This window comes from Phocoena phocoena, chromosome 8, assembly GCF_963924675.1.
Source record: "Phocoena phocoena chromosome 8, mPhoPho1.1, whole genome shotgun sequence".
NCBI classification, from domain to species: Eukaryota; Metazoa; Chordata; class Mammalia; order Artiodactyla; family Phocoenidae; genus Phocoena; species Phocoena phocoena.
Genome location: NC_089226.1, coordinates 98,188,739 through 98,211,895, shown reverse-complemented (window position 1 = coordinate 98,211,895; position 23,157 = coordinate 98,188,739). Strand labels below are relative to the sequence as shown.

The window sequence follows — 23,157 nt, the reverse complement described above, 5'->3', positions numbered from 1 at the left end:
GCTTGTGGGATCAGTGAACAGGTGACCCCTAAGATCTCAGCCGTGCTGTGTCCAGAGTGTGCAGGCATGTGTGTGTGCATGTGGGTATGAAAATCCCTGCCCCTCAGAGGAAAGGGGCCTGAGGTGCTGGCTGTGTCCTGAATGCTGCCGCGTGGGCGGTAAGCCCCTTCCCGAGGCTGGAGGGTGGGTTCCCTCCCTGCGGCTGCTGCTTGCAGATCTTAGAGGAAATAAAAAGGGAAGTGAGAGGCTGGCTGGTATGTACCTGCCTGTGTCTTGGGGGAAGGGGGTGTCTTCCCACACCCCATCCCTTGTCCTCAGCCAGGCTTAGCTGGGCATTAAGTAGGACACCTGAAGTGCCAGCCTGTCCACCTGTGGCTGTCTGGCTCACCTCCCTGTTCTCAACCATACCCTGCCCTTAGTGTCTGGAGGGAGTCCAGATCCTGCCCTCTGCTCCTGCCCGCCACTTCTCAGGGTTTGGGGTACATCCGGGAGGTTGGCCTTTCTCCCTACAGGGGATAAGGGCAGGATGCTTTGGAGAGAATGCTAAGGAATGCCTCTCAAACTTTCCTATCCAGGGATCCCTGGAGGGAGGTCTGTCACAAGTAACATTCTTTATAGTGTTTTATCATAAAACTTCATGCAAATTTTGAGCTTCATTTTATGCTATATTCATATTTACTTTTAGCAATAAAGTGAGGCTTTAAAATTACCTGCATCAAGGGAAGACACTGTCTTTGAGGACAAGGGACCTTCCAGGAAGCTATACCTTATTTATCCCACTCCTACATCTCTTTCTGCCCTGGGACATAAACCTTAAAGTCACAGAATGGAGGGATGGGGCAGGGAGGGACCACTAACATTTGTTGAGGATCTGCCTGTCCTAGCTACACAGGTATCTCATTTCATCCTAACTGTAGAAGTCGGTGTCTTCGGGTTGTTTCATAGATTGAGGAAAGCTCAGACAGATTAAGGCACGAGACCCAAGGGCACACAGCTGGTAGGTGGGTGGTGGAGCTGAGCTTGGCACCTGGCATTCTAACCGCTGAGTCCTAACCACAGGTCTGCCAAGGCAATCAGCGGCAGAAAGGAGGTCCCAAGATTCTGAGCTCAACTTTCTGCTGCCCTCTCAGGGCTGAGAGTAACCACAAAAGCCTTATCTTCCCCCCCGCCACACACACACCAAAAAAAAACCCTTGGAGAACCCCCAAATTTTAGCCCTGAAAGACAGTATTACAAATAAGCCCTCCCTTTGTCTTAAACTGTCTTTAGGAGTTGATAAAACAGACTGACCCACCCATTTTATAGATGACCAGAGAGGTCTGGAGACTTGACAAAGTTGCACAGCAGATACCTGGCTGCTCTGAGCCCAGACTCCTGGCTTGCAACACTGTGCCCTTTTCGCAAAATAGAAACCAGAACTGGACGGCACCCACCAACGGGTTGGACGGGCTCCCAGAGGCCTTAGCCTGGTCTCACTACACTCTCTGTCCCAGACCTTGACTTTCCCTATAGTCTGGTGGAAGTTGATCACAAGCGATGAACAGAAGTGGGGCGGGCGGAGGAAGCAAGGCGTGTGCGCCGGGTGCTCGGTGTGCCCAGCAGGCGGCGCTGCGTGGCTGCGGCTGGGACGGGGTGGGAGGGTGGGAGCCGGCGGCGAGCCAGGAAGGAACCTCGACACCCCTCCACATACACCCCTTACCCACTAGTCTGCCCTTTCCTGGGTCTCGATCTCCAGACCCCTACCCTGGCTTGCTCTGCCCTCCTTCGCCGAACATCCTTTCAAGCGTTATCCCCTGCCCCACTGACCCTCGAGGCTGAAGGAGGGGGTCTCGACTCTGCCCCTGCCCAGCTGGGGCGTGGGGCCGGGTGGGAGATGCAGGCAGAGATCTCGGCCTCCTGGGGGAGGGGTGTCTCCTCCCTCCCCGTTCCCGGGGTGGGGAGCTTGGGGAGGGGGCTGGGCAGGGGCGGAAGCGAGCTGCAGCCGTGTTTGCCGCGGCGCTGCCGAGTGGAACAGATGGCTGGGGAGCGGAGAGGGTACGTGGCGGGGAGGAGGAGGGGTGCGGGGGCCGCAGGATGAGGAACGAGGAATTTCGACGCCCCGAGTCTCCCAGGAGAAGCCCCCCTCCCCATCTCTTCCCAGAAAGAGGGGCGGGCAAGCGCCTGCCTTTTTTCCCGGAGAGCCCCGGCCTCTGGCCTGCGGCAGACCCCGCCGTCCCCCTGGGTCGCGCCCCTCACCCCCTAGACTCCCGGCGCGGGCCAAGCCGGCGGGGTCCAGACCGCAGGGAGCAGCCCGGGTCGCAAGGATTAATGGGGCCACACTCCGAGGGGCGAGGGGGCGGCGGGAAGCGGGCTCCCGAGCCGAGAGCAAGTTCAGGGATCGTAAATAGCTGAGGGAAAACGTGTTAATTGGAACTTTATGCAGATGAGCTGGGACGCGGGCTGGGGAGGGCCGATGGAGGGAGAAGAAGGTCTGACGGACGCTGGACCCGAGGGGAGGGCAGGAGGGCTCCGGCCGGGGGAGTGATGGGTAGATGTGTATTTGTTTATCGCTGTGTGGGACCTCCGGGGAGGGCCGCTGGTCTCCGAAGATGAGGGCTCCTCCTTGACCCTACGCCCCAGAAACAGGGGACTCTTCCAGAGTCTCCACATCCCGGGCCAGAAGTTCAGGGTCTCAGATCGCCACGAAGGTGGGGGCAACGTGCAAGTGGCTGTTTCCGCTTGTGGCTGCTTACCCTGGGTGTCACATTCACTGCATCCCCCCGCCCCCATCTGTCTCCATCCTTTTCCCCCATCCCTGGCATCACTCTCTCCTTGCAAGAGTATTGTCTGTAACTTCCACCAAGTGAGTGGGGGAGGGGAGGGAATCTAACTTTTCTTCCTTTGCTTTCTCCCCTCTGCCCCCCAAGGACCACCCCACCTTTGAGGAGGTGTTTCTCAGCCTTTAGAGAGCTTCATAACCCACCCCTACGTGTTAAAATGCAGATTCCAGGGCTCCCTTAGAGATCTGGTTCAGGGGCTCAGGAATCTGCGTCTTAGCAGTTTCCCACCTACATCGGATATAAAAGACCTTCATTTTCAGAAACATTGTGCAGGGAATTGGTGGGCTGGAAAGACTGGACAAGTCTTCATCAACGGCCCCCCACCCCTCCTCCATGCTCCTGACCTCACCTCTGCTCTGTATGGCCATCTCTGCTTCCGGTGTGAGAGTACCAGGGAATGGAGAAGGTGCCAGAAAGGAGGGAAGGAAGGGAGGAAGGGGGGGGGGTGGAGGAAGGAGAAAGAAAGAGAGTGAGGCTCACCTGGCTGTCCTCTCTCTGAGCAGGGTCTTACCCTTCCTCCCTCTGCTACCTTCTTCCCTCCCGTCTGCCTCAGCTGCTCTATCCATCTTCCTCTCTCACTTCCCTTCCCCCACCTCATCTGAAGTTTCTAAGGCCAAAGAATCTTGGGGCAGGCAGTTTGGATCTTAGGGAGTAAGGGCAGAGCCAAAGTCCCCACCTCCAAAAGAAAGAGGCAAAGCACCTATCTCTGGGGTAGGAAGAAAACAGGAGGGAGGCAGGGCTTGAGGAAAGATAAGGGTGACAGCAAACATATAGGCCACCTTTCCACGGGCTATTGCACTTACCCCCCACAACAGCTCAATTTAGGCAGGCGCTATTGCCCCCAGGTTATACATGCAAAACAAAAAAGGGATGTTCAGAGAGGTTAAGTGACTTGCTCAAGGTCACACAGTCAGTGGGAAAATAGGTCATTCACCCTTCTATTTCCCCCAAATCATTTCTCAAGAGGCTGCTGGGTGGCTGACCCAGGCCTCCCCTCCCTGCCCTCCCTCCTCCTCCCCCCGGGGCAGTGGGGGTGGGGAAGGGCATCATGTACAGAGATGAAAGGAGATGCTCGGGTTTCGGAACATCTGACAAGTCTGGCTGGAAGCATTAAAAATTCATTCAGAAACCTGACCCCAGTTGGACCTTGGGTCTGCCACCTGGACTGTCCCTGGCCTGGTGGCCTCTCAGATCCTGGTGGGCAAATTTCCCTTCAGCAGTGTCCTGGGAGCCCCCGAGTCCGTATTTCACAGGAGGGAGGTTCTCTCATGGATTAGGGAGCTAAAGTCAGAAGCCAGCAGCTGAGAAAGCAGGGCTGAGAACCCTCCCCCCACTCTGAGTGTAAGAACCTTAGAGGCTTCAGGGCTTATAAACCTTGTCATCTGGCGTCCTTCTATTCCTCTCCCCAGGCAGACAGATACTCTCAGTTTAGGGTAACTCAGCCTGGCTGTGATACCCGAGGTGGCCAGTGGAGGGCAGCTATCTCCTATGAGGGAGCCCTAGCCTGAGCCTCTACCGAAGCTTTGAAGGACAGGAAAAGAACCCCATGGATAAGGTCCCGGAGATGCAGTTTTGGCCTTGGCGAAGGGCTCTGGAGTCTGTCATCTGAGGACAGGGGGAGAGGGCTCCTAGTCTGGGGGAGATTGAGGAATTTGGGGGAGGGTTCAAAGTAGGTTTGTGGGTTTCAAGCACATGGTAACTGATGGCCAGCATGATACAATCTTTCTAGCTGGAGTGAAGGTTTGGGAGGAGGCCACGAGAGAGAAAGCTAGAAAGGCAGTTGGGACCAGACTCTAAAGGACCTTTGATGCTTTGCTAAGGTGTTTTATCTTTAACCTGTAGGCAACAGGGAGCCATTGTAAGTCCCTGAGTAACAGAATGACATAATGCAAATGTTGGTCAGCTGAATCTGGCCAACAGGGGCCAGTGAGTGGGAGGGAGAGAGAGAGTGAATGGAGGAAAACCAGAGAGGAGGTTATTGCTATTTTCTTCTATATTCTAGGCATGAGGTAATGAGGAGATGAAGCAGGGAGGTAGCAGGAGGAATGGAAAGGAAGGGCTGGATGGGGCCTGCGAGGGGGACTGGGTGAGCGGGCAGAGACGGGACATTAAAGAAAGGGAGGAGTTAACTACCACCGGTGTCAGGCAGAGAGAACTCAGCATGTGGGTATACACTCAGGGTGCAGGAGGTAAATGAGTTTTGTTCCTTTCAGGGCTGGGAAGTCTTGGACACATCACCTCCCCTCTCTGGGCCTCCGTTGCCCCTCTCAGAGCATCGGTGGGGGTGGGACTGGATGGCCTTGAAAGTCCCTCCTATTTCCGGGTGTGTGGCTCTGGGTTGTCTGGAGAGGCTGGGGTCTGTGTGTGTGACATCTCATGGGTGGGGACTCATGTGAGCAGCGGCACACGCATGTCAGTATTTGGGGGTGCATCCTCCTGTGTGTGGGACCCGTGGGTGTTGGCATGCCTGCACGTGCTCTCTAGCTCCGCTCTGTGTTAGTGTGTGTGAGAGAGCGTGTGAGTGTGGGTGTGCACGTGATGGGCGTCCGTGGGTCTGTCTGGGCGGGGGTGGGGGAAAGTGGCATTGCTGTAGGCTTCTTCCTGAGGCTCACACACTCCTCTTGCTTTCACTGCTCTGAAATAGCATCTGGACCAAAGGCCCATGAATATTTCACAACGAAAATTCTGTGACCTGGACTGCCTGCTTCTGAGTTCCCAGCATCTTCCCTCCTCCCCCTGCCCAGGCCCCAGCAATCCCTCCTTCAGAGCTCTTGCCTGGCTGGCCCCCTAGGCCCCCTCATTAGTCTCCTCAAAGCCAGCCTGACACAGGCCCCCATGAGACCCCAGACTTGGGGGGCACTATCCCTCTACCCCAACCCCACATCTTTATCCAAAGTCCACTGGCTTCAGGCCTTAGATGTTCACTCTGTCCCGTTTCTGCCTCCTCTTCCCACTATCCTTCTGACTTGTCTGGCCAGGGCCACAGAATCTCAGCATCCTTGAGCCCTGGCACCCGGGTACCGTCTCCTTCCATCCCCAGATCCCAAGTTAGATTTTTTTAACCCTAAATTTAAACCATCAAATGTCTCCCCAGTTGCTTCTGTTGGATGAGACTCAACCAAGTCCTTCTTAGCCAGGGCTCTTCCCTTTCCCCAGCCTCTCCTCCACACACTGGAAAGATGAAGCTTCTGATCACACCTCAAGCCAGCAAGACACCCCAGCTTGGAATTCTTGTCCCTCTTATCACCCTAGCCCCTTGATTTCTCCTCTAACCTGCTCGGAGAACTGCTTCTCTGACCTGATTCCTCCCTGATGACTTCTACCTCACAGGAGCCAAGGGAAAGAGACCATCTGTCTACAAGGTTGCTGTGTACAGCTGTGCAGGCTGTACACTGCACAAGGGCAATCAGGTGAGGGGGCAAGTGTGAGCCTTATGCTCCGTTTGCTGTGGTATGGGGCTGGGTTCCCCTGAGGAAGAGGTGCCTCTCTCAGATTTACCCAAAGTCATGTTTGGGCTGGCTGTGACCACGGCTGTCCATGTTACTCCTCGTTGCAGGGGAAAGAGGGAACTGCTCTCCCTTCCTGAAGGAACAGAGCCTCAGAGAGAACGGTTAGCCAGGCCTTCCCCAGGCTTAGCTCCTCAGGCACAGACAACTCAGGGTCGTCTGTAGCTGCTTCTCCTGGACAAATGAGGAGGTGAGGTGCCATTAGCACCCACTCCTGGCTATCAGATTTCACCTGTCCTGCCTGGGACTCCGGGGTCACAACCCTGTTCCTGAGGCTTCAGCTTCTTGTCATGGGAAAACAGCAAGAAGCACTTGGATAGCATGAAATGGTTCCCCTTTTTGTAACCCTCCTGGCCCTGAAAGCCTCATGGTTCTAAGCCCTCCTCCCACTTTTGAGGACCTGAGCCAACAAATCTTACAGAAGATAAAATAATAGAATTTTTTAATAAATTTTTTTTTTTCCCAAACAACTTCTGTTGATCTTCACCACACAGGGGCCATGGTGGAGAGGAAAGCTCTCTCCAGGCACCCTAAAAAGTGTCCAAGGTAGACAGGAGAAAAGTATTTCTCCAGTGTCGGGAGGTTGAGGGGTGCTAGGATAGGCAGGGGCCTAGGGTTGGCCTGGCCCCGACTGAAGCATCCCTCCAAAGGGCTCCTGGGCAGGGCTCCCTTCCCGGGAGCTTCCAAAGGCTCTGCTGGTGGAAGATGCTCTGCAGACAAAGCCCCTCCCGAGTCCACTGTGGGCACTGGGAGAAGTGGTCAGCGGCTGCCTGGGGTGCCCACCCCAGCCTTGGGATGGGAACGGGTTAACGGCCAGAGTTGGGGAGAACAGGGCTGAGCCACCAGATGTGTCCTCCTGGGGCTGCCATAAGCCAGCAGCCTGGGAGGCAGGGAGAGGTGGCCTGGTCCCAGGGGAAGAGAGGAGCTGGGAGCGGAAAGAAGGCAGCAAGGCCGCAGGGCCAGAGGGCGGGGACTGGGCCGGAGCCGCAGATGGGGATGGGGATGGGGATGAGGGAAGAGGGGGAGCGAGACACACCGGCCTCTTCAGTCTCAGCACCGCAGTCAGAGGTGGTGGGGGACCAGGAGCAAGACGCAAAGCAGAGGGGTGGGGAGCCCGGCCGAGAGCGCGGGGCCGCGGGAGTCCGGGGTCGCCTGGCAGGCAGCGCCGGGGCACGTCTGCTCGCCCCGCTGGTCCTCGCCCCCGTAGCTCTCCCAGTAGTCGTCCTCGGTGGGGGCGTCCCCGCCCTGGCGCCCCCGCGGGTCTTCGGCTGGCAGGTCTCGGTAGAGGGTGGAGGGGTCGGCGGGGGGCGCCCCGGCCTCGGCCACCCCGTACAGGTGGTTGGACGAGCTGTTGCCGCGGGCGCGGCTGCCGGGCCGCGTGGGCACGGCGGGCGGGCAGGCCTGGAAGTCGGCCTCGCGGAGGGAGCGCAGGTCGCGGCCCTGGCGCTCCGGAGGCGTGGCGCACGTCACGTCGGAGCTGGACACGCGCGCGCGCTGGAACCAGGCCCAGAGCGGCCGCGCGCGGCAGTCGCACGCCCAGGGGTTGGCGTTGAGCCGCAGGAACTCCAGCGCCGGCAGGTCAGCGAGCGCCTCGCCCGGCAGCGAGGCCAGACTGTTGTTGAACAGGTAGAGGATGGTGAGGCGGCTGAGGCCGCGGAAGGCCGCGCGGTGCACGCCCTGCAGCCGGTTCCCGTGCAGCAGCAGCCGGTCCAGACTGCCCAGGCCGCGGAACACGTGCTCCGTGAGCAGCCGCAGGCGGTTCCCGTGGAGGAAGAGGTGGCTCAGGTTGGCCAGGTCCGCGAACAGGTCATCCTGGCGGGGGGCGGGGAGGGGGGCGTAGGGGAGAGAAGAAGAGTGGTGAGTGGTTCTGAGACAGGCACCGAAGAAATCTGGGAAAGAAGGGGAGCATTGTGGTAGAACAGAAGGGGTTTGACCTTCTGATCCATAGAGTCCTGGGTTCTAATCCTGCCTCCTCTAACCTATTTAGAGGTTAATGTGAGAAACGCAATATAGTTCTTAAAATTTTGGGGGTGCATCAGAATCCCCTGCAGATCCCTGAGACCTGCCCGCGGGGTTTCTGATTCAGCAGGTCTTGGAGCGGGGGTAGGGGTGGGCGCGGGGGCAGGGGGAGATTCTGCACGTCTTTACAAGTTCCCAGGTGGTACTGATCCTGCTGGTGGGAGGACCACACTTGGAGAATGAGAACCTCTGATCTGGCTAAGTATGCGGACTTTCAGACTCCCTGACTTTCAAATCCTGGCCTTATTAACTGACACTTGAGCGAGTCACTCAGTATCCTTATGACTCAGTTTCTTCACCTGTAACATGTGGAGATCAAATGAAACAACATGTGTTAATACATGTGGTGGGCATTCTATGAGTTAGCCATTATTGTGAACTTGGCCAAGCCAGCAATCTGTTTCCTCGTCATTAAAATGGAGGTGAGTGTACCTCCCCCTGGGTTTGTTTTGAGGATTAAAGAAGACAATCCCCATACCTATCAGATGGGTGAAGTGTCGGGCACAGGGCCTGGCACATCGGGGTTCGGTCCAGTGATGAAGCCCACAGGCTCAGGAGTCAGCAGAGCCCCGGCTCAAATCCAGCTTGCCCTCTTCCCAGCTGCGTTACTTTGGGCAAGTTATTTAGCCTTATTGAGCCTCAGTTTCCTCAGTGTGTGGAACTCAGAGAACAACTCTTTTCAGCAGGCTGAGGGAGGGTTAGATGAGATCCTGTAAGGATGCCGTACCCGGTGGGCACCCAGACCACCATCAATAAATGGTGGTTATTATGACAATAGTGTCTTAGTTAGAATTAGGTCCCATCCATTTTCCTCTAATAGAAGAGCTTCCTGGGACTCCAAAGTTCTGCTACTGGGCTGGGACATTAAGGGGACCACATCAGCTCCACCCCACATAGGCAGCAGGGGAGGGGAAGGAAGACTGCTGCCCCATGCCCTGCATCACTGTCCCCTTAGAGGGGCTGTCCCACCTGCCCAAGGCTGGGGAGTCTCCGAATCAGACCATATTAGTGCTGGAAGGGCCTTGAACTGTGGTTCAGGGGAGTGGAGGTGTGGGTATGCTCCGCGGAGGGGAGAGAGCAGGGGGCTGGCGCTGCATTTTAACCAGTTCACCAAGGTATTGGTGATGGTCAACCAGATTTGGGAGTTAGTGCTTTTGGGTGCACCAGCCTAGCCTACGTTTTTGCAGAGGAGAGCACTGAGACTCAGAGAGATGAAGGGCTTGCCACAGAGGGGACCAGAGCCCCAGTACTGAGGTCCTCCCCTCTTGTGGAGGACATCTTTGTGGTCAGCAGACCCAGGGGGGTCTGGTTCTGGGGGACAGGGGCATCCTCTGTGCTCAAGCCAGCTCACCCTGGATTCCTGTTTCCTGGCGGTGCCCCTCCCACCCTTCCCTGTCTGGGGAGATGATCCCCCCACCTCACCCAGGAGCCTGGTCTCAGGCTCTCAGGTGGGGGGAGGGCGTTGACTCCCAGCCCACACTCACAGCCTCCGCCTTCCTGTGCTCCTGCATTTTCTCGCCCCCTCCCATCTGGCTTCCGCCCTCTCTGCTACAGGAACTGAGCCTGCCAAGAACCCTCCTCTTGGCCACATTGAGATCCGTCCCCCTCAACCTTCCCGGCTGCCTGTGACACCAGCTTTCTCCACCTCCTGCTGCCACGGCCCCATGCCCAGCTCAGGTCTCCAGCGGAGGGCCTGGCCCAGCGTGGCCTGGTGTCCTTGGTCCTTTTCTTCTTGGCCCCCCCAGGGAGTGGGCTGAATCCCTTCCACTCAAACACCTAGTTAGGGTTTCTCTTTTTAATGGAGTTGTCAGCAAGAGTAGGACACACCCAGAGGTACCTGGTCAAAGGATAAATGTGGGGTGGGGTGGGGTAGAGAGGGAGCAGAGGCAGTTGGCACTTTAGGGACTTCTGGAAGTCAGGAAGGGAAGACCAAAAGTTCAGAGATGCTAGGGAATTCAGGCACCTTTGACCTACAGCCCCAGTTTTGGGGTTACAGGATTCCTTGATTCCAATCTCCTTCTCCTTCTCCTGGCCAAAGTCCTGCCCCTCCTGCTCTAAGCCTCAGCCTGGGGGTCCATTCCCCCAACCCCCATCCACGCCGTGGCCAGATCCTGTTGTCACTTCCTAGGCTGCGGGTCTCAGATCGGGTCCTTCCTCTAAAATGGTTCTCTGTGCATTAATAAGCTCTTGACCTTCACAGCCTTCCCCCTCCCCCACCACACTCCCTATCACGCCCTCCCTCTGGGTGGAGAGTGTCTGTTAAAGTCATCCTCTTCCATTTTGAAAACCACATTTCCCTCACCTCCCCCTGGCCGGTTCACAGCTCTCGGAAGCCATTTGGAACCTCAACGCAGCATCCCTGCCCCCTTCCCTGGACAGCATCCTTTTCTTAACCTTGCCTTCCTCCAGCCTCCCATCCAGTCTCTGGCACTGGTCAAATCAGCTGCTGGGCTTTGTGACCTTGGGCAGCTCCGGGCACCTCTCTGAGCCTCAGTTTTTTTTTCATCTGTGAAACAAGGGACTTGAGATCGTTGATTATTAAGATCCATCCTCATCTGATATTAATGAGCAAGTGAGTCCTGGAATGTACCTCATTCATTCAAGAAAGCTGTACTGAGTGTCTGCTCCATGCCAGGCACCCCACTCACAGCGCTCACCGATCTACGCTGGGTATCATCGCCATCGTTTGCGTCAGCAGCTGACTAACCGAGCTCTTGCCATGTGCCAGGCTCTGTGCTACACAGATCCCATGTAGTAACCGAATCATCACAGCCCCATGAAGCAGATCATTTTTTTTTTTTTGGCTGTGCATATGGGATCTTAGTTCCCTGACCAGGGATCGAACCCATGCCCCCTGCATTGGGAGCGCGGAGCCTTAACCACTGGACCGCCAGGGAAGTCCCGTGAAGCAGATAGTATCATTCTCCCCCTTTCAGAGGTTAGGAGAGGGAGGCTCAGAGAAGGCAAGTGACTGGCCTAGAGTTCAAGAGCCAGTATGTAGTGGAAGGCAGACGTGAACTCTGGAGACAGAGCTCTGAACAGTTGCACTTTGGAGTCAGACAGACCTGGGCTAATTCTAGGCTGTGCCCTTTACGAGCTGGGTGACCTTGAGTGGGCGCCTTAACTTCTCCGAGCCTCAGTGTCCTCAGCCGTTGAATGGGGGAAATGATGCTTACTCTGGACTGGACACACTAAACCCCTTTCAAGCAGCATCTCCTTTAATCCTCACAACGAACCCCTGAGTTACAGGTCATTTTTTTCCATTTCACAGACGGGTCTACTGAGACTCAGAGGGGTTAAGTAACTTGCCCAAAGCCACAGAGCAAATCAGATCTGCCTGAATGTAAAGACTGCACTTTTACGCCATGCAGGCTGCTCTAACAATTAGAAGAGAGGTGCCTCCATCATCTGGTTCCACTCCAGTAGGAAATATGCTCCAGGAGAGCAGGGACACAGTTTTTGTTCACTTCTGAATCCCTGGCACCCAGAACACTGCCTGGCATATAGTAGATGCTCAGTAAGAATCTGTGATGAACGCACCTGGCACAGTGCCTGGCCTACAGCACACAGTCTGTGAGAACCTCCACTCTACCCCATTCCCATTTCTACCTTCCTTATCCTGAAAAGCTGTGGTCCTCCTGCCTCCTCCAGATCTCCCCTCTCGGGGCAGGCCCGGTGGCATCTTGGGTCACACCTGCGCTCTGTGGATCTCAGCCCGGCCCGCGTGCTTCCGCACCTGCCTGTGGCATCGCCCAGCCTAGTTTCTCCAGGCAGTTCACAGGCAGAGGCTGTCTCTTTCTTTCTCTTCTATATAGGACCAGCTGTGAAGATGTTTCCTTCCCATGATGCCTCCTACCATTCATGCCAGGGGTGTGCAGAACCAACACTTCCCACTTCAGAAGACCCCAGTGTCCACTCGAGGTCAGTGTCCACTGACCTTGCCCAGGTCTTTCCTGACCCCAGGGCCTGGCTGCCATTTGTGATGGAGGATCAGGTAATGACGACAAAATTTATTCAGCACTTAACTATGTGATTTATATACAAACTCATTGACTCTTTTTTTTTTTTTTTGAACTCACTTACTTTTTACAGCCATTCTTTATGGAAGGTATTATTTTTTATTATTCCCATCTTAAAGATAAGAAAACTGAGGTTCAGAGGGGGCAGCAACTTGTCTAAAGTTAAATAAGTCAGAAAATAGCAGAGCAGGGATTCAAACTCAGGCCTGCTGACCCCAGATTCCTAACCTGAACAACTAATGTATGTTGATAAGGAGGTCAGGATCTCAGTAGTAGTGGTTGTTGCACTACTGGTAATGATTAACAATAATAACGCCAGCGCCCATATATTGATGTGGTCCTGTGCTAAACTTTAATCCTTACAAAACTTCTTAGGTAAGTATTATTGTTAATTACTATCAGGATTGCCATTTTACAGATGAGGCAATGGCAATGGAAAGAGTAATTTTTAATGAGTAATTTGTCCAGAGCCGTATAGGAGCCAGGATTTGAACTTAGGTCTGGCAGACTCCAAAGCAGGTGCTTTCAGGGACTTCCCTGGTGGTGTAGAGGTTAAGATTCCGCGCTCCATTGCAGCGGGCGTGGGTTTGATCCCCGGTCAGGGAACTAAGACCCCACATGCTGTGCAGTGGAGCCAAAAGCAAACCAAAACAAAGCATACGTGCTTTCAAAAATGAGCCTGCTCTGCTGTCCTTCTGAGTACCATTCCCCCTGCACCTGGTCGGCCCCCAGTGGAGCGTTCTGAATGATAAAAACGGCCTGAAGTGTCATCAGACTACAAAGGCTGAAGTGCCACCAGCTCTTCCTGGTTGTGTGGCCTCAGAAACTTCATTTTTTGTCCCTACTGCCCCTAAGCATCCCTACTGCCAGCCCGCTGTGAGGTTTGACGTGATACTGAGAACACGTTAAGCCCCCAGGCATATGGACGATGATTTAAGAGACTTTGGGACCCTTGGTCTCAGCTTCCTCATCTGTAAGGGAGTATAAACAATCTCCCAACAGGGCTGTAGAAATGAGGTGACTGAGCACACTTCGGAAACCATGAGGTGCAAAGTTAGGAAGAAGAAAAAGGAGGGAGTGTTCTGGGACCCACCCATGGTCTCGGCATAATCCTTGAAGTTGACCCGTATCTTCAGGATAGGGTCCAAGATGGGCCATTTCACTGAGACCAGTGTTAAATGAGGCTTGTTTCTCTTTTGAAAATAGTATCGTAACAAGCATTTATAGCGTGCCCACCATACGCCAAGTGCCGTTCCAAGTGCTTTACAAATTATTCATGTACTTGACACTTAGAAAATCCCTAGAAGGTGGGTGCTATGGCTACCTCCGTTTTACAGATGGAAAAACTGAGGCTCAGGGAGGTTGAAATATGCCACACGCTTGTAAACGGCAGAGTTGATACCTGTAAAGTCCTAGCACAGCGCCTGACGGACAGCGTGCCTGCTAAGTGCTAGTGGGCTATTATTATCGTTACTTATGCAATAATAATAACACACAACACGTCTTCCCAACATACTGTACACGTTACGTCTTGTCTCTCCCCGCCGCTAGAATGCTCTCTGCGAAGGCAGGAGTTTCGTCTGGTTTGCTCGCTGCCCCTTGCTCAGCACCAGGCACATTCTGGGTGCTCAATAAATGTTAAATTATGATTGCTATTGTTATAACTATCAGCATCAAATCCACCAGTTAGGCCTCAGCCTGGGACGGGGAGGAGGAAGTGCCTTCCAGGTTGGTGTGGGGAGAGGGGAGAGTTTGGATATCCAGAGGTTGTGTAGCCAAGGGAGAATTTTCTCCCAGAGTGGCTTGGAGGGTGTGTTATTGCTTCCTGGGGAAATAGAATGGGAGGATTTGGATGTCAAACAGTCAGCATAACGACGATAAAAACCAATATTTAGATCAATAATAACAATGGCAACTACTGTTATTCCTTCCGTCTTCAGAGCATCCGTTTTCCAGCTGCGTAACAGCTCTTTACCCCCTTTTCCTTCACCCGTTGCACGGAGACAACAGATTTGGGGGGTAGGTTTGGGGAACGGAATCTAGAAAGGGTAGGGTTTCCCCTTGTCCCACGACCCAGTGAGGTGGAGAGAGGTGGGACCTTCTATGGGATACCGGTTGCAGTGGCTCCGCCCTCTTGCTTACCTCCCCGTGTTGCGGGAGGGCATGGGGGTGGGTGAGAAGAGCAGCCACGAAGCCCTTTGGGCTGGGCTGCCTGGGGAAAGGCGGAGTCCCCGGAAGGCAAACAAGGGGGAAAGGAGAGATCACAGAAAGAGACACACACATACACCCAGACAGACATGGGGGTGTGTGTGTGGAGTGGGCGTGTGAAGGGAGACAGACAGAAGAGGCAGAGGGAGACAGATGGGGGAGGCAAGTTAGTGAGCGAGACAGATAGGGACAGAAAGGGAGAGACAGACAGACAGAGGCAGTCAGATGGGGGGTGGGGTATTAGTGACAGAGAAAGATGCAGGAGACAAAATAAAGAAAAGCCCCTGGAGAAAGTGGGAGGGACAGAAACCTAGGAAAGGGACAGAGAAATAGAGAGAGGTGCTGAGACAGAGGCGGGAAGGGTGAGCAGGGACAGAGGGGCCGAGAGGCCCTAGGGAGAGAGGGAAGCAGAAGAGGACTATGTGTGCCTGTGTGTGTGTGTGTGTGTGTGTGTGTGCGCGCGCGCGCGCCGGGCTAGGGCCGGCTCACCTGTAGGTGGAGCAGGCTGTTTTCCTGGAGGTAGAGGTACTGCAGGCTGACCAGGCCGCGGAAGATGTTACCCGGCAGGCTGCTGAGCTGACAGCGGTACAGATGTAGCGACTGCAGCCGCTCCAGGCCCTGGAAGGTGTCGGGCTCCAGAGAGCGCAGGTGCCGGTTGTCGCCGAGGTCCAGCTCCTCGAGCGCCTGCAGGTGGCGGAAGGTGCCCGGATAGATGGCGGAGAGGTTGTTGGAGAAGAGCCACAGAGTGAGCAGGTTAGGCCCGAAGGTGCCGGGCCGCAGCGTGCGGATGAGGTTGTTCTGCAGGAATAGGCGCTGCGTGCTGGGCGGCAGGGACAGCGGCACCGACGAGAAGTTGTTGGCCTGGCAGCTCACGGTGGGCGGGGACGAGTAGCAGGTACAGAGCATGGGGCAGCTGGGGGCAGCTGGGGGCAGGGCCAGGAGCACCAGCAGGAGGCAGGCCGGGGCGGGACCTGCGGGGAGGGCGCGGGGGAGATCTCTCTGGGCGGGCTGCGAGCGTGGGAGTGCCAGCCAGGGGCCGGGCCCACCCACCCCTAAGGCGACCCTTGCTGAGAGCCTTTCGTTTCTAGCTTGGGTGGGGGGTTCTGGGTGCAACCTCAGAGTCGCGAGAGGCCGTGGCCACTTCCGCTTTTGGAGGCTCCTGGTATATTAAAGAGTAAAGAAATGCCAAGAGGACATTGTAGGAAGCACTGTGATAGGTTGAAAGTTGTTCGATGAGTGAGCGTCTACTTTCATTCCTGTTTTCACTATGGTAGGTTTGACCATGACTTTGGTCTTGAGACTTGGGCTGGACAGTGCTTTGTTGGAGGCAGTCCTGTACAACGATGTCCTATATAGGGGTGTTTAGCAGCATCCCTGTTCTCTATCCGTTAGATGTGTAACGCCCCTCCCCCTGCCGTTATGATAACCTATGATAACCGAAATGTCTCCAGACGTCGCCAAGTATCACCTGGGGAGCAAAATTGACTCCATTTGAGAACAGGTGGCACTAAATTGAGACCCTCTGTGAATCTAAGGCCCATGTAAAATCGCCCTGTGGCTGCCTCCGGGGTCTGGTCTTGCTGGCCCACTGGTGAGCACAGCCCTCCTCCCTCATCTCTCCACACTGGAAGGGATCTTAGGAACCACGGGACAGGGGGTCTCCAGCCACCTGCAGCAGAAGCATCAGAGGGTCCTGGAAAGAATGCTGCTTCCTGGGCCCTGCCTGTGCAGAATCAGCATCCCTGGGGGAACAGCCCAGGAATCTGCATTTTACACCCCAGGCTCTTCTCATTCAAAGTCACTTAAAAATTCTTTTTCAGGACTTCCTTGGCGGTCCAGTGGTTAAGACTCTGCGCTTCCGCTGCAGGGGGCACTGGTTCGATCCCTGAGGAACTATGATCCCACTTGGTGCGGCCAAAACATAACAATAATTTTTTTTCAAAGTAACTTTTGAAGGTGGGCCGTGATCCAGCCTTCTTGTGATATAGATGGAGAGGCAGGCCCAGGGAGGCCCAAGGGCCTGGGGGCTAAAGAGCCGTGTCTAGGCCTCCGTATCCCTGAGCTACAGCAGGGGCTCTGGGACCCCTCATCCATCCCTGTCCCCTGGCCTTCTGACCCTCAGGGCAGCTGATGCAGGTTCTGGGCTGGAACTAGCTTGACCTCTGCCCTTTATCATGACTTCCGGATGAGTCTCGGGATTTTCATCTGGCGGGTTTTGCACTCCAAAAGCCAGGCGGTCATTCTCTGGGCACACATGGAATGAGCACCTTCTGCTCCAAACAGTGTGCTACGGCCTGCGAAGGCAGTGGAAGACCTTTGCCCTTGGACCCGAGGACCTGAGATCCTGGGTCCTCAGGGCAGACCCTGAGGGCTCCGTGACTTTCACTGACGCCCGGTGTCAGAGGTTGCTGTGTGTGAATGCGCGTGGGGGACGGGTGCCCTCTACATGAAGTGCTGCTGAGCCCGGGGTGGGCACATGGCACCGACAGGCCCCGCGTGTGGCGCGGACATCACGGAAGCTGGGCTGTGCCTCCTCCCGCGGGGGAGCGCAAAGGCGCAGGGTGGGGACCCCGGCGCCACGCCACCCGGCCCACGGCGAGCGTCCCGGCCCCTCCCCGCGCCGCTGCGCGCAAGAGTGTGCCGGTGGTCCTCCGCGTGTGTGTGAGTGCCGGGCCCCGTGCGTGTGTAGGCTGGGTGTGATGTAATACTCGGTGACACAGCGGCTGCTGTTCCCTTCGTTCACACCACCTCCGCGTTTCTCGGCCCTTCTCACCCCTCCCCCGTGCGGCGTTTCACGATTACTTTCTCCTCCCGAGTTTTTCCACATTGGGTGGAAGAGCATGTCTCTCACCCCTCAACCCAACCAGGCAGGGGCGGGGTGCGAGAGCCCTGTAGGGAGCCCTGGGTGGGTTTCAGGAGGGCTGAGGTTTGAGGCTTAGAACAGGAGATCTTGGAGGTGGAAAATCCTCCGGGTTCATCTGGTTCAAGCTCTGGTTCTACTGAGGTGATGGCTGGGGCTCAGAGAGGGAAAGTGACTTGCCCAAGGTCACACAGCAACGTGATTGGCAGGGCAAGGACTAGAAAGGAGTCTCCTGATGACTGGCCAGAGCACTTTCCTTCCTGGTGGAGTCACCCTCTGAGCTCGCTTCCCCAAGGACTTGACACCAGAGAAAGCCAAATCCCTCTCTGATCCCTTAATCCCACCCCTTATCCTCAAGCTCACAGGGTGTTCATTCAGAAGGCTGCCAGCCCTCCAGGGATTATGGAGCTCTTTCCTCAGCCTCTAGGGCCAACTGTTAACCCAGGAGAGACAGAGGGAAGGACACGTGATCCCAGAGGGCTCCGGAGTCAGGAGGCGGTCCCCTGGCACCAGGGTCTCTTCCAGCCTGGAGGTCGAGCTCAGCAGGGGCTGGCAGGGGCCCCACTCATTCCTCTAGCCCACAATTCCCTGGCCCCCTGCTTGCCCTCTTTAGGGGGCTTCTCTCTTATTTCCCCACATCCCCTCCCTCTTGCCCCCATATCTCCCCCCATCATGGCCCACCTCCCCAAGGCCAAGATGGCGCTCCCTGCGGGCTCTTTGAGGGGGGGACCCTGAGCAGGGGGCCCCTCCGTGACAGCTGCTGCGTAACAGTGACTCTGTTGCCATTTCTGGTCCTCGCTGCTGCCGTGCAAAGCAGCTGTAACCCAAGGAGCCTCATCCATAATTCAGGCTGCGGCTCTCACTGGAAGCGCGTGAGGAGGAGGGGCAGGTGGGGCTCCGGATTGCTCTGCCCCCAGGCCTGGCTGGAGTGCTCCTGGGCAGAGGCAGCAGGGCCTGGTGAGCTGAGCCTTTCTCTCCCTCCTCCGCCCTCAGCCCCTGCCCAGCCTGTGCCCTTTTCCTTCCCACCACCATCGCCTCCCCACCCCCTGCTTCTCCTGGCTCTTCACCATCACTCCTTCCCCCCAGGCCCGGGTCTTCCCTCTCTCCCTGAGGACCACGGTTCCACTCCCGGCCCCCATTTTGTGAATCCCTGGCAAAGATGGGGTCAAGATGCACAGAGTGTCAGAGCAGGAAGGTGGGGGACACCTCATCGGCCATCAAGAGCAAAGCCCTTATTTCACAGGCCGCACCACTGGGAACTGAAGAGGGGAAGAGTTCATTTCGGAGGGCGCAGCCCAGGCCCTGACCAAATCTCTGTCAATCCACCTTGGGTTATCTTTCTCGAAGGCTTCATTTTATGCCCCCACTACTATCTGGGCCGGTTCTAACAGCCTCCCCACCCTCTCTGCTGATTCCGTCCATCCTCTTTTTTTTTTTTTTTTCTCAAGTCAGCGGGTGATGGCTAGAGTTGCAGGGGAGCAGAGAGCAAGGATGGGCAGAAACCATCTGTTATTAAACACCTACTGTGTGCCAGCCACTGTATCTGTACATGTCTTTGTGCATAGAATACAACATAACATAGCCCCAGTGAGATCAATCTATGGCTCCCAATTTGCGGATGAAGGGAGGGAGGCTCACAAACAGGAAACGAGTTGCCTCAGGTCATGCAGTTGGACAAGGTGGAACCCAGACTGGACAAGTGCATGTCAAAAGGAACTCTCTGACCTCTCTCTGGGAGACCCCACGTCATCCACAGACACCACCCCCGAGTGTGAGAGTTACTGCGCTCCGGGTGGGGTAAAGGGAGGACAGAAATTGCACCCAGGTGCACAGGGCTGGGCCAGCAATGACACCGGCTCTGTTTGGCTATTCAGGGTCAAGGCAAGGTAAAGGACCCAGGTCCTCTCCAACTTTCCCCTCCTGGGCTCCAGGCTGTGGTTGTTCTAGGGGACGGCCCACCTGGGAGTCAGGAAGAGATGACCAGTGTCCAGAAGATGTGGCCAGAACTGACCAGGGGAGGGAACGGAGAGAGGCCAGAACATGGTATTGATCCCAGAAGACTGAGGTGCCCAGAGCCAAAAAGTATCCACTCACTGAGGGCCCACTGTCAAGGACTCTGGGCTATCATCCTGGAGCACCAAGGCTCACAAAGTTCTCAGCCCGGGAGCCACCATTAAGTCCAGAGATCCCTGTGAAAGAAGAAACTTGAGAAGGAAGCAGATGGACCCAGTGTAGAGGCAGGAAACAGGGTGCCAACCCTCAGGGCAGAGTGGCCCCAGGAAAAGTGCTCCCTGGAAAGAGAGTCAAGGCCTCTGGTTTTGAAGGAGGGGCACAGGGTCCCAGACAAGAAGCAACAGCTCCACACCCAAAAGGGCTGGGCCTGCCGGGCAGATGCTGAGGTGGCAGGGGCTTGAGGGGGTGGGAGCCGCGGAACAGAACGGAGGTGGTGATGATACCAGTGACGCAGGGGCCTGGGGAGGCACTGACGCGGGTGATGGAGGTTTAGAGCTGCTGCAAACAGCTTCTCACTCTGCCAGAATGTAACACCCCAAAATAAGCAGCCACCGTGGCGGCGGCGGCAGGATCCCACGATGGGGCCCAGAGATATAAATGGCAGCATGGAGCCAGCCAGGGCGCCCACCCTCGGAGGAGGCTGCCACCCCACTTGAATGTCTTCCCCTTCTCCCCCTCACAGCCACCCACAAGGCCCTGAGCTCAGAGCCCAGGGTCTGGCCCACTGGCCACTCCCTGAAAGAAGGGAAGTGACAGGCAGGCGCTTTGGAAATGGAGGGCTTCCCACGTGGAAGTGGTTACCAGAAGTCTCTTTGTCTCATCCCTAGTCCGCCCCCCCAGTCTCTCTCTCTCTCTCTCTCCCTCTCCCCTTTCTCTTCCTTCCTCCTTTCCTCCCTTTCCAGCCCCCATCCCCATCCTGCTCAACCCCAGGCCCTCTCCTATCTCTGGTTTCCCATCCCCAACCCTAGAGCTCATCCCAGTCGTCTTTCCCTGTTCCTGACACCCCATCTCTATCCACCATCCCCATCCTCCTCTGGTTTCTGGCTTTCTGATCTCACTCCCCGTTCCTTCCCCATCCCTAGGGTCCCAGCCCTCATTCTCTTTCCTATTTCTCCCACCGCCAGGTTCTGGGTCCCTGGCCCTGGTCTTCTCCCCACCCCTCCCCTAATCTGGTCTCCCCTCTCTTTCCCTCTTCCTGTGTCCTCGCCAGGGTCTCACTTCCCTCCAAGCTTTTCCCGTCTAACCTTTATTCCTCCTCCTCCCCCGCCTTCCTATCGCCCTCCCCTGACCGCTCTCTCCATCTTCCGCTCTCTTCCTTCTTACCCCTTCCCCACCCCACCCCCAATCTCTGGCCCACACCCTTGTCTGTCCGTCACTCAGTTCGTGGAACTATCCCTTTTGTAGCGCCCTCCATCCGTCCTACCGCGGAGGGCCATTTGGATCTCCCTCTGCTCCCCCATCCTCCCGGACAGCCCCCTGCCCTCATCCCTCGTCCTCCCTGGTGACTGGAAAGTGCTGAGGCACGGGGCACGAGAAGTTGCTGAGTCGGCGCTTCCCCAGCCGGCCCGAGTCCTCGGCGTCCCCCAGAGCAGGTGGAGCCGGGACAGCAGAACCTGAGCCTCCCTCCCCACCCCCCGGGGCCGGTCCGCCTGCCCCCTGCGTCCCCCCTCGGTCACGAGTTCCCCGCACAGCCCAGCAGGCTCCTCCGAGTCGGGTGCGCGGCTCCTGCCGGCAGCTCTGGGGGCGGGGGCGGGGGCGGGGGCGGGGCCCGGGGCTAAGCGTTTTTCCTCCCAGGCTACCCCCACCCCCACTACTGCCCCACCCTCGCGCCCTGGCGGAGGGGCGCCCCGCTCGCCTCGGCAGGCTGCTCTCTGCCTTCCCGCAGGCTGGGGTCCCTACCTTGCAGCAGGCTCCTGAGCCCGGGCAGCATCTTGTCTCGACGCTCGGGGGAGGGGGCGGCGGCGGGGGGAGGGCGCTCCCACTCGCTCCCTGAGCCGGCCAGACGGACGGCGGGGACTCCGCGGGGCTCCGGGAGGGCCCGGGAGTCCCCGGGCTGTGTGGCCGGGCCGCGGCGCTCTACCCTGCGCCCCCTGGGCTGCGAACCTCGTGAGGAGCCATCGGCCCCGACGGGACGGGGTGGGGCGCGGCGGGACGGGGTTCGAGCCGGCCGTCGATGCCCGGTGCCCGCGCCCCCCAGCACCGCAGGCAGCGCGCGGTGTCCGTCAGTCCGTCGGTCCGTGAGCGCCGGCTGCTCGCCGAGGGAGAGTGGGGACAGCGAGGATGCTCTTCCCAACCACCCCCCTCCTTCACGCACTCGCTGGCTCCTCCCTCGCTTCCTAGCTTGCCGATTTAACCTTTTCCTGGCCACTAGGAGGCGGGAGCGGCTTTCTAGCCCCCTCCATCCAGGCCCCCTCTCTTTCTTGGGGGATCCGGAGGACTGTGTTCGATCGCCTTCACGGCGCCACGCTTCTAGAGAAATCCCTTCCGGGGGTGGTGGTGGTGGTGTGCGGTAGTGTAAGGGAACCCCGTGGACTTGCCCAGTTCCCCCCTCCCAACTTTCTGGGAGGAGCCGGGCTCCTGGGTCACCCCCTCCTCCTTGCCGGGCCCCAGGCCCCTTTGCCCAGGTCTCCAATGTTCTTCTCCTCTGGGAGACCTCCAAGATTCCACTTTCCCTTTCGTTCCCAGACCCCAAGCCCTGAGTGTGTGCGACTATAAGAATAGTATATGCAGGAGTTTGTGGGCGCGAGATCGATCGCATCTGAGCGTGCACGCGCGCGCAAGGACGCTTGTGCAGGTGTGACTGAGTGCTTGCACGTTATCTTTTATACGGGCCGGGGGAAGCAGGGGCTCGTGAGTGTGCGAATGGATGAGCCGCTGTCAGCCAGCGCGCGTGTCTGCGCGGATGGGAAACGTGTGAGGGTTTGGCGCAAGCAAACTTGGGGCTGGGTGGCCGGGGTATGTGTACAGTGGTGTGTGTGTGCCCCTTAACGCATCTGCAAGCGGGTGCAAGTTTGGGTGCCCGTGAGGGGGATAGAAGACTCAAAGGTGGGAGGAGAGCGTTGGCTTCACGGGAGCTTCTTCTGCTTCCTTTTAAAGAGGGAGGCATTCTGGTCTCTTCGGGACCCCTTGCGCCCCTCGTGGCCTCGTTCAGGGCGATACCTGCAGGCCCGCGACCTAAGCGTCTCCTTATAAAGGGGAAGATGCGGATCACCCTGGCCTTGACCTGGTCCAGGGCGTCGGGCATCCGGACCTTGGGAGCCGCCCCGGCGCGGGACAGTCGCGGGGCCCTCGGGGTAGCCGCTTCGGGGACAGTGGCCAAGCGGCTCAGGCCGGGTTGGGGCTGCTGGAGCGGCGCCGACGGCCAGAGCCAGGGAAATCTGCGCGAAGCCGGCCCGAGGAAGCGCGGGAGTCCCGGGCGGCCGCTCCCGCGAGCAAAGAAAAGGAACCCCCTCGCTCCTCCACCTGGCTCTCTGGCTCCTTCTCTCCCGTCTGTGCCAGGGCCCAACGCAGCGCCTGGCATACAGTCGGCGCTTTATAAATGCTGATCTCATTTTCCCATTCATTTTCTGTTCCACCCATAATCTCATTCTTCCCTCGTTCTCGTTCGATTTCTCTCATTTTCTCCTCCCTCTCTTATTCATATTTTATGGTCTCCGTCTCTCTGTTCCCTCCCTCCCCTCCTTACTCTCTCCCTGCCACTTCCTTCCCTTATG

At 57.1% G+C, this 23,157-nt stretch overlaps 1 protein-coding gene across 1 annotated transcript; it reads right to left on the bottom strand.

Moving 5' to 3' along the window:
* Positions 1 to 7,387: 7,387 nt before the first annotated feature.
* RTN4RL2 (reticulon 4 receptor like 2) lies at positions 7,388 to 21,374 on the bottom strand. Its single transcript, XM_065882999.1, has 3 exons — positions 21,344 to 21,374; positions 15,061 to 15,542; positions 7,388 to 8,137 (listed from the first exon to the last, which is right to left on the bottom strand). The coding sequence occupies exons 1-3, from the start codon at positions 21,372 to 21,374 to the stop codon at positions 7,388 to 7,390; spliced, it is 1,263 nt and encodes a 420-aa protein (XP_065739071.1).
* Positions 21,375 to 23,157: the final 1,783 nt, after the last annotated feature.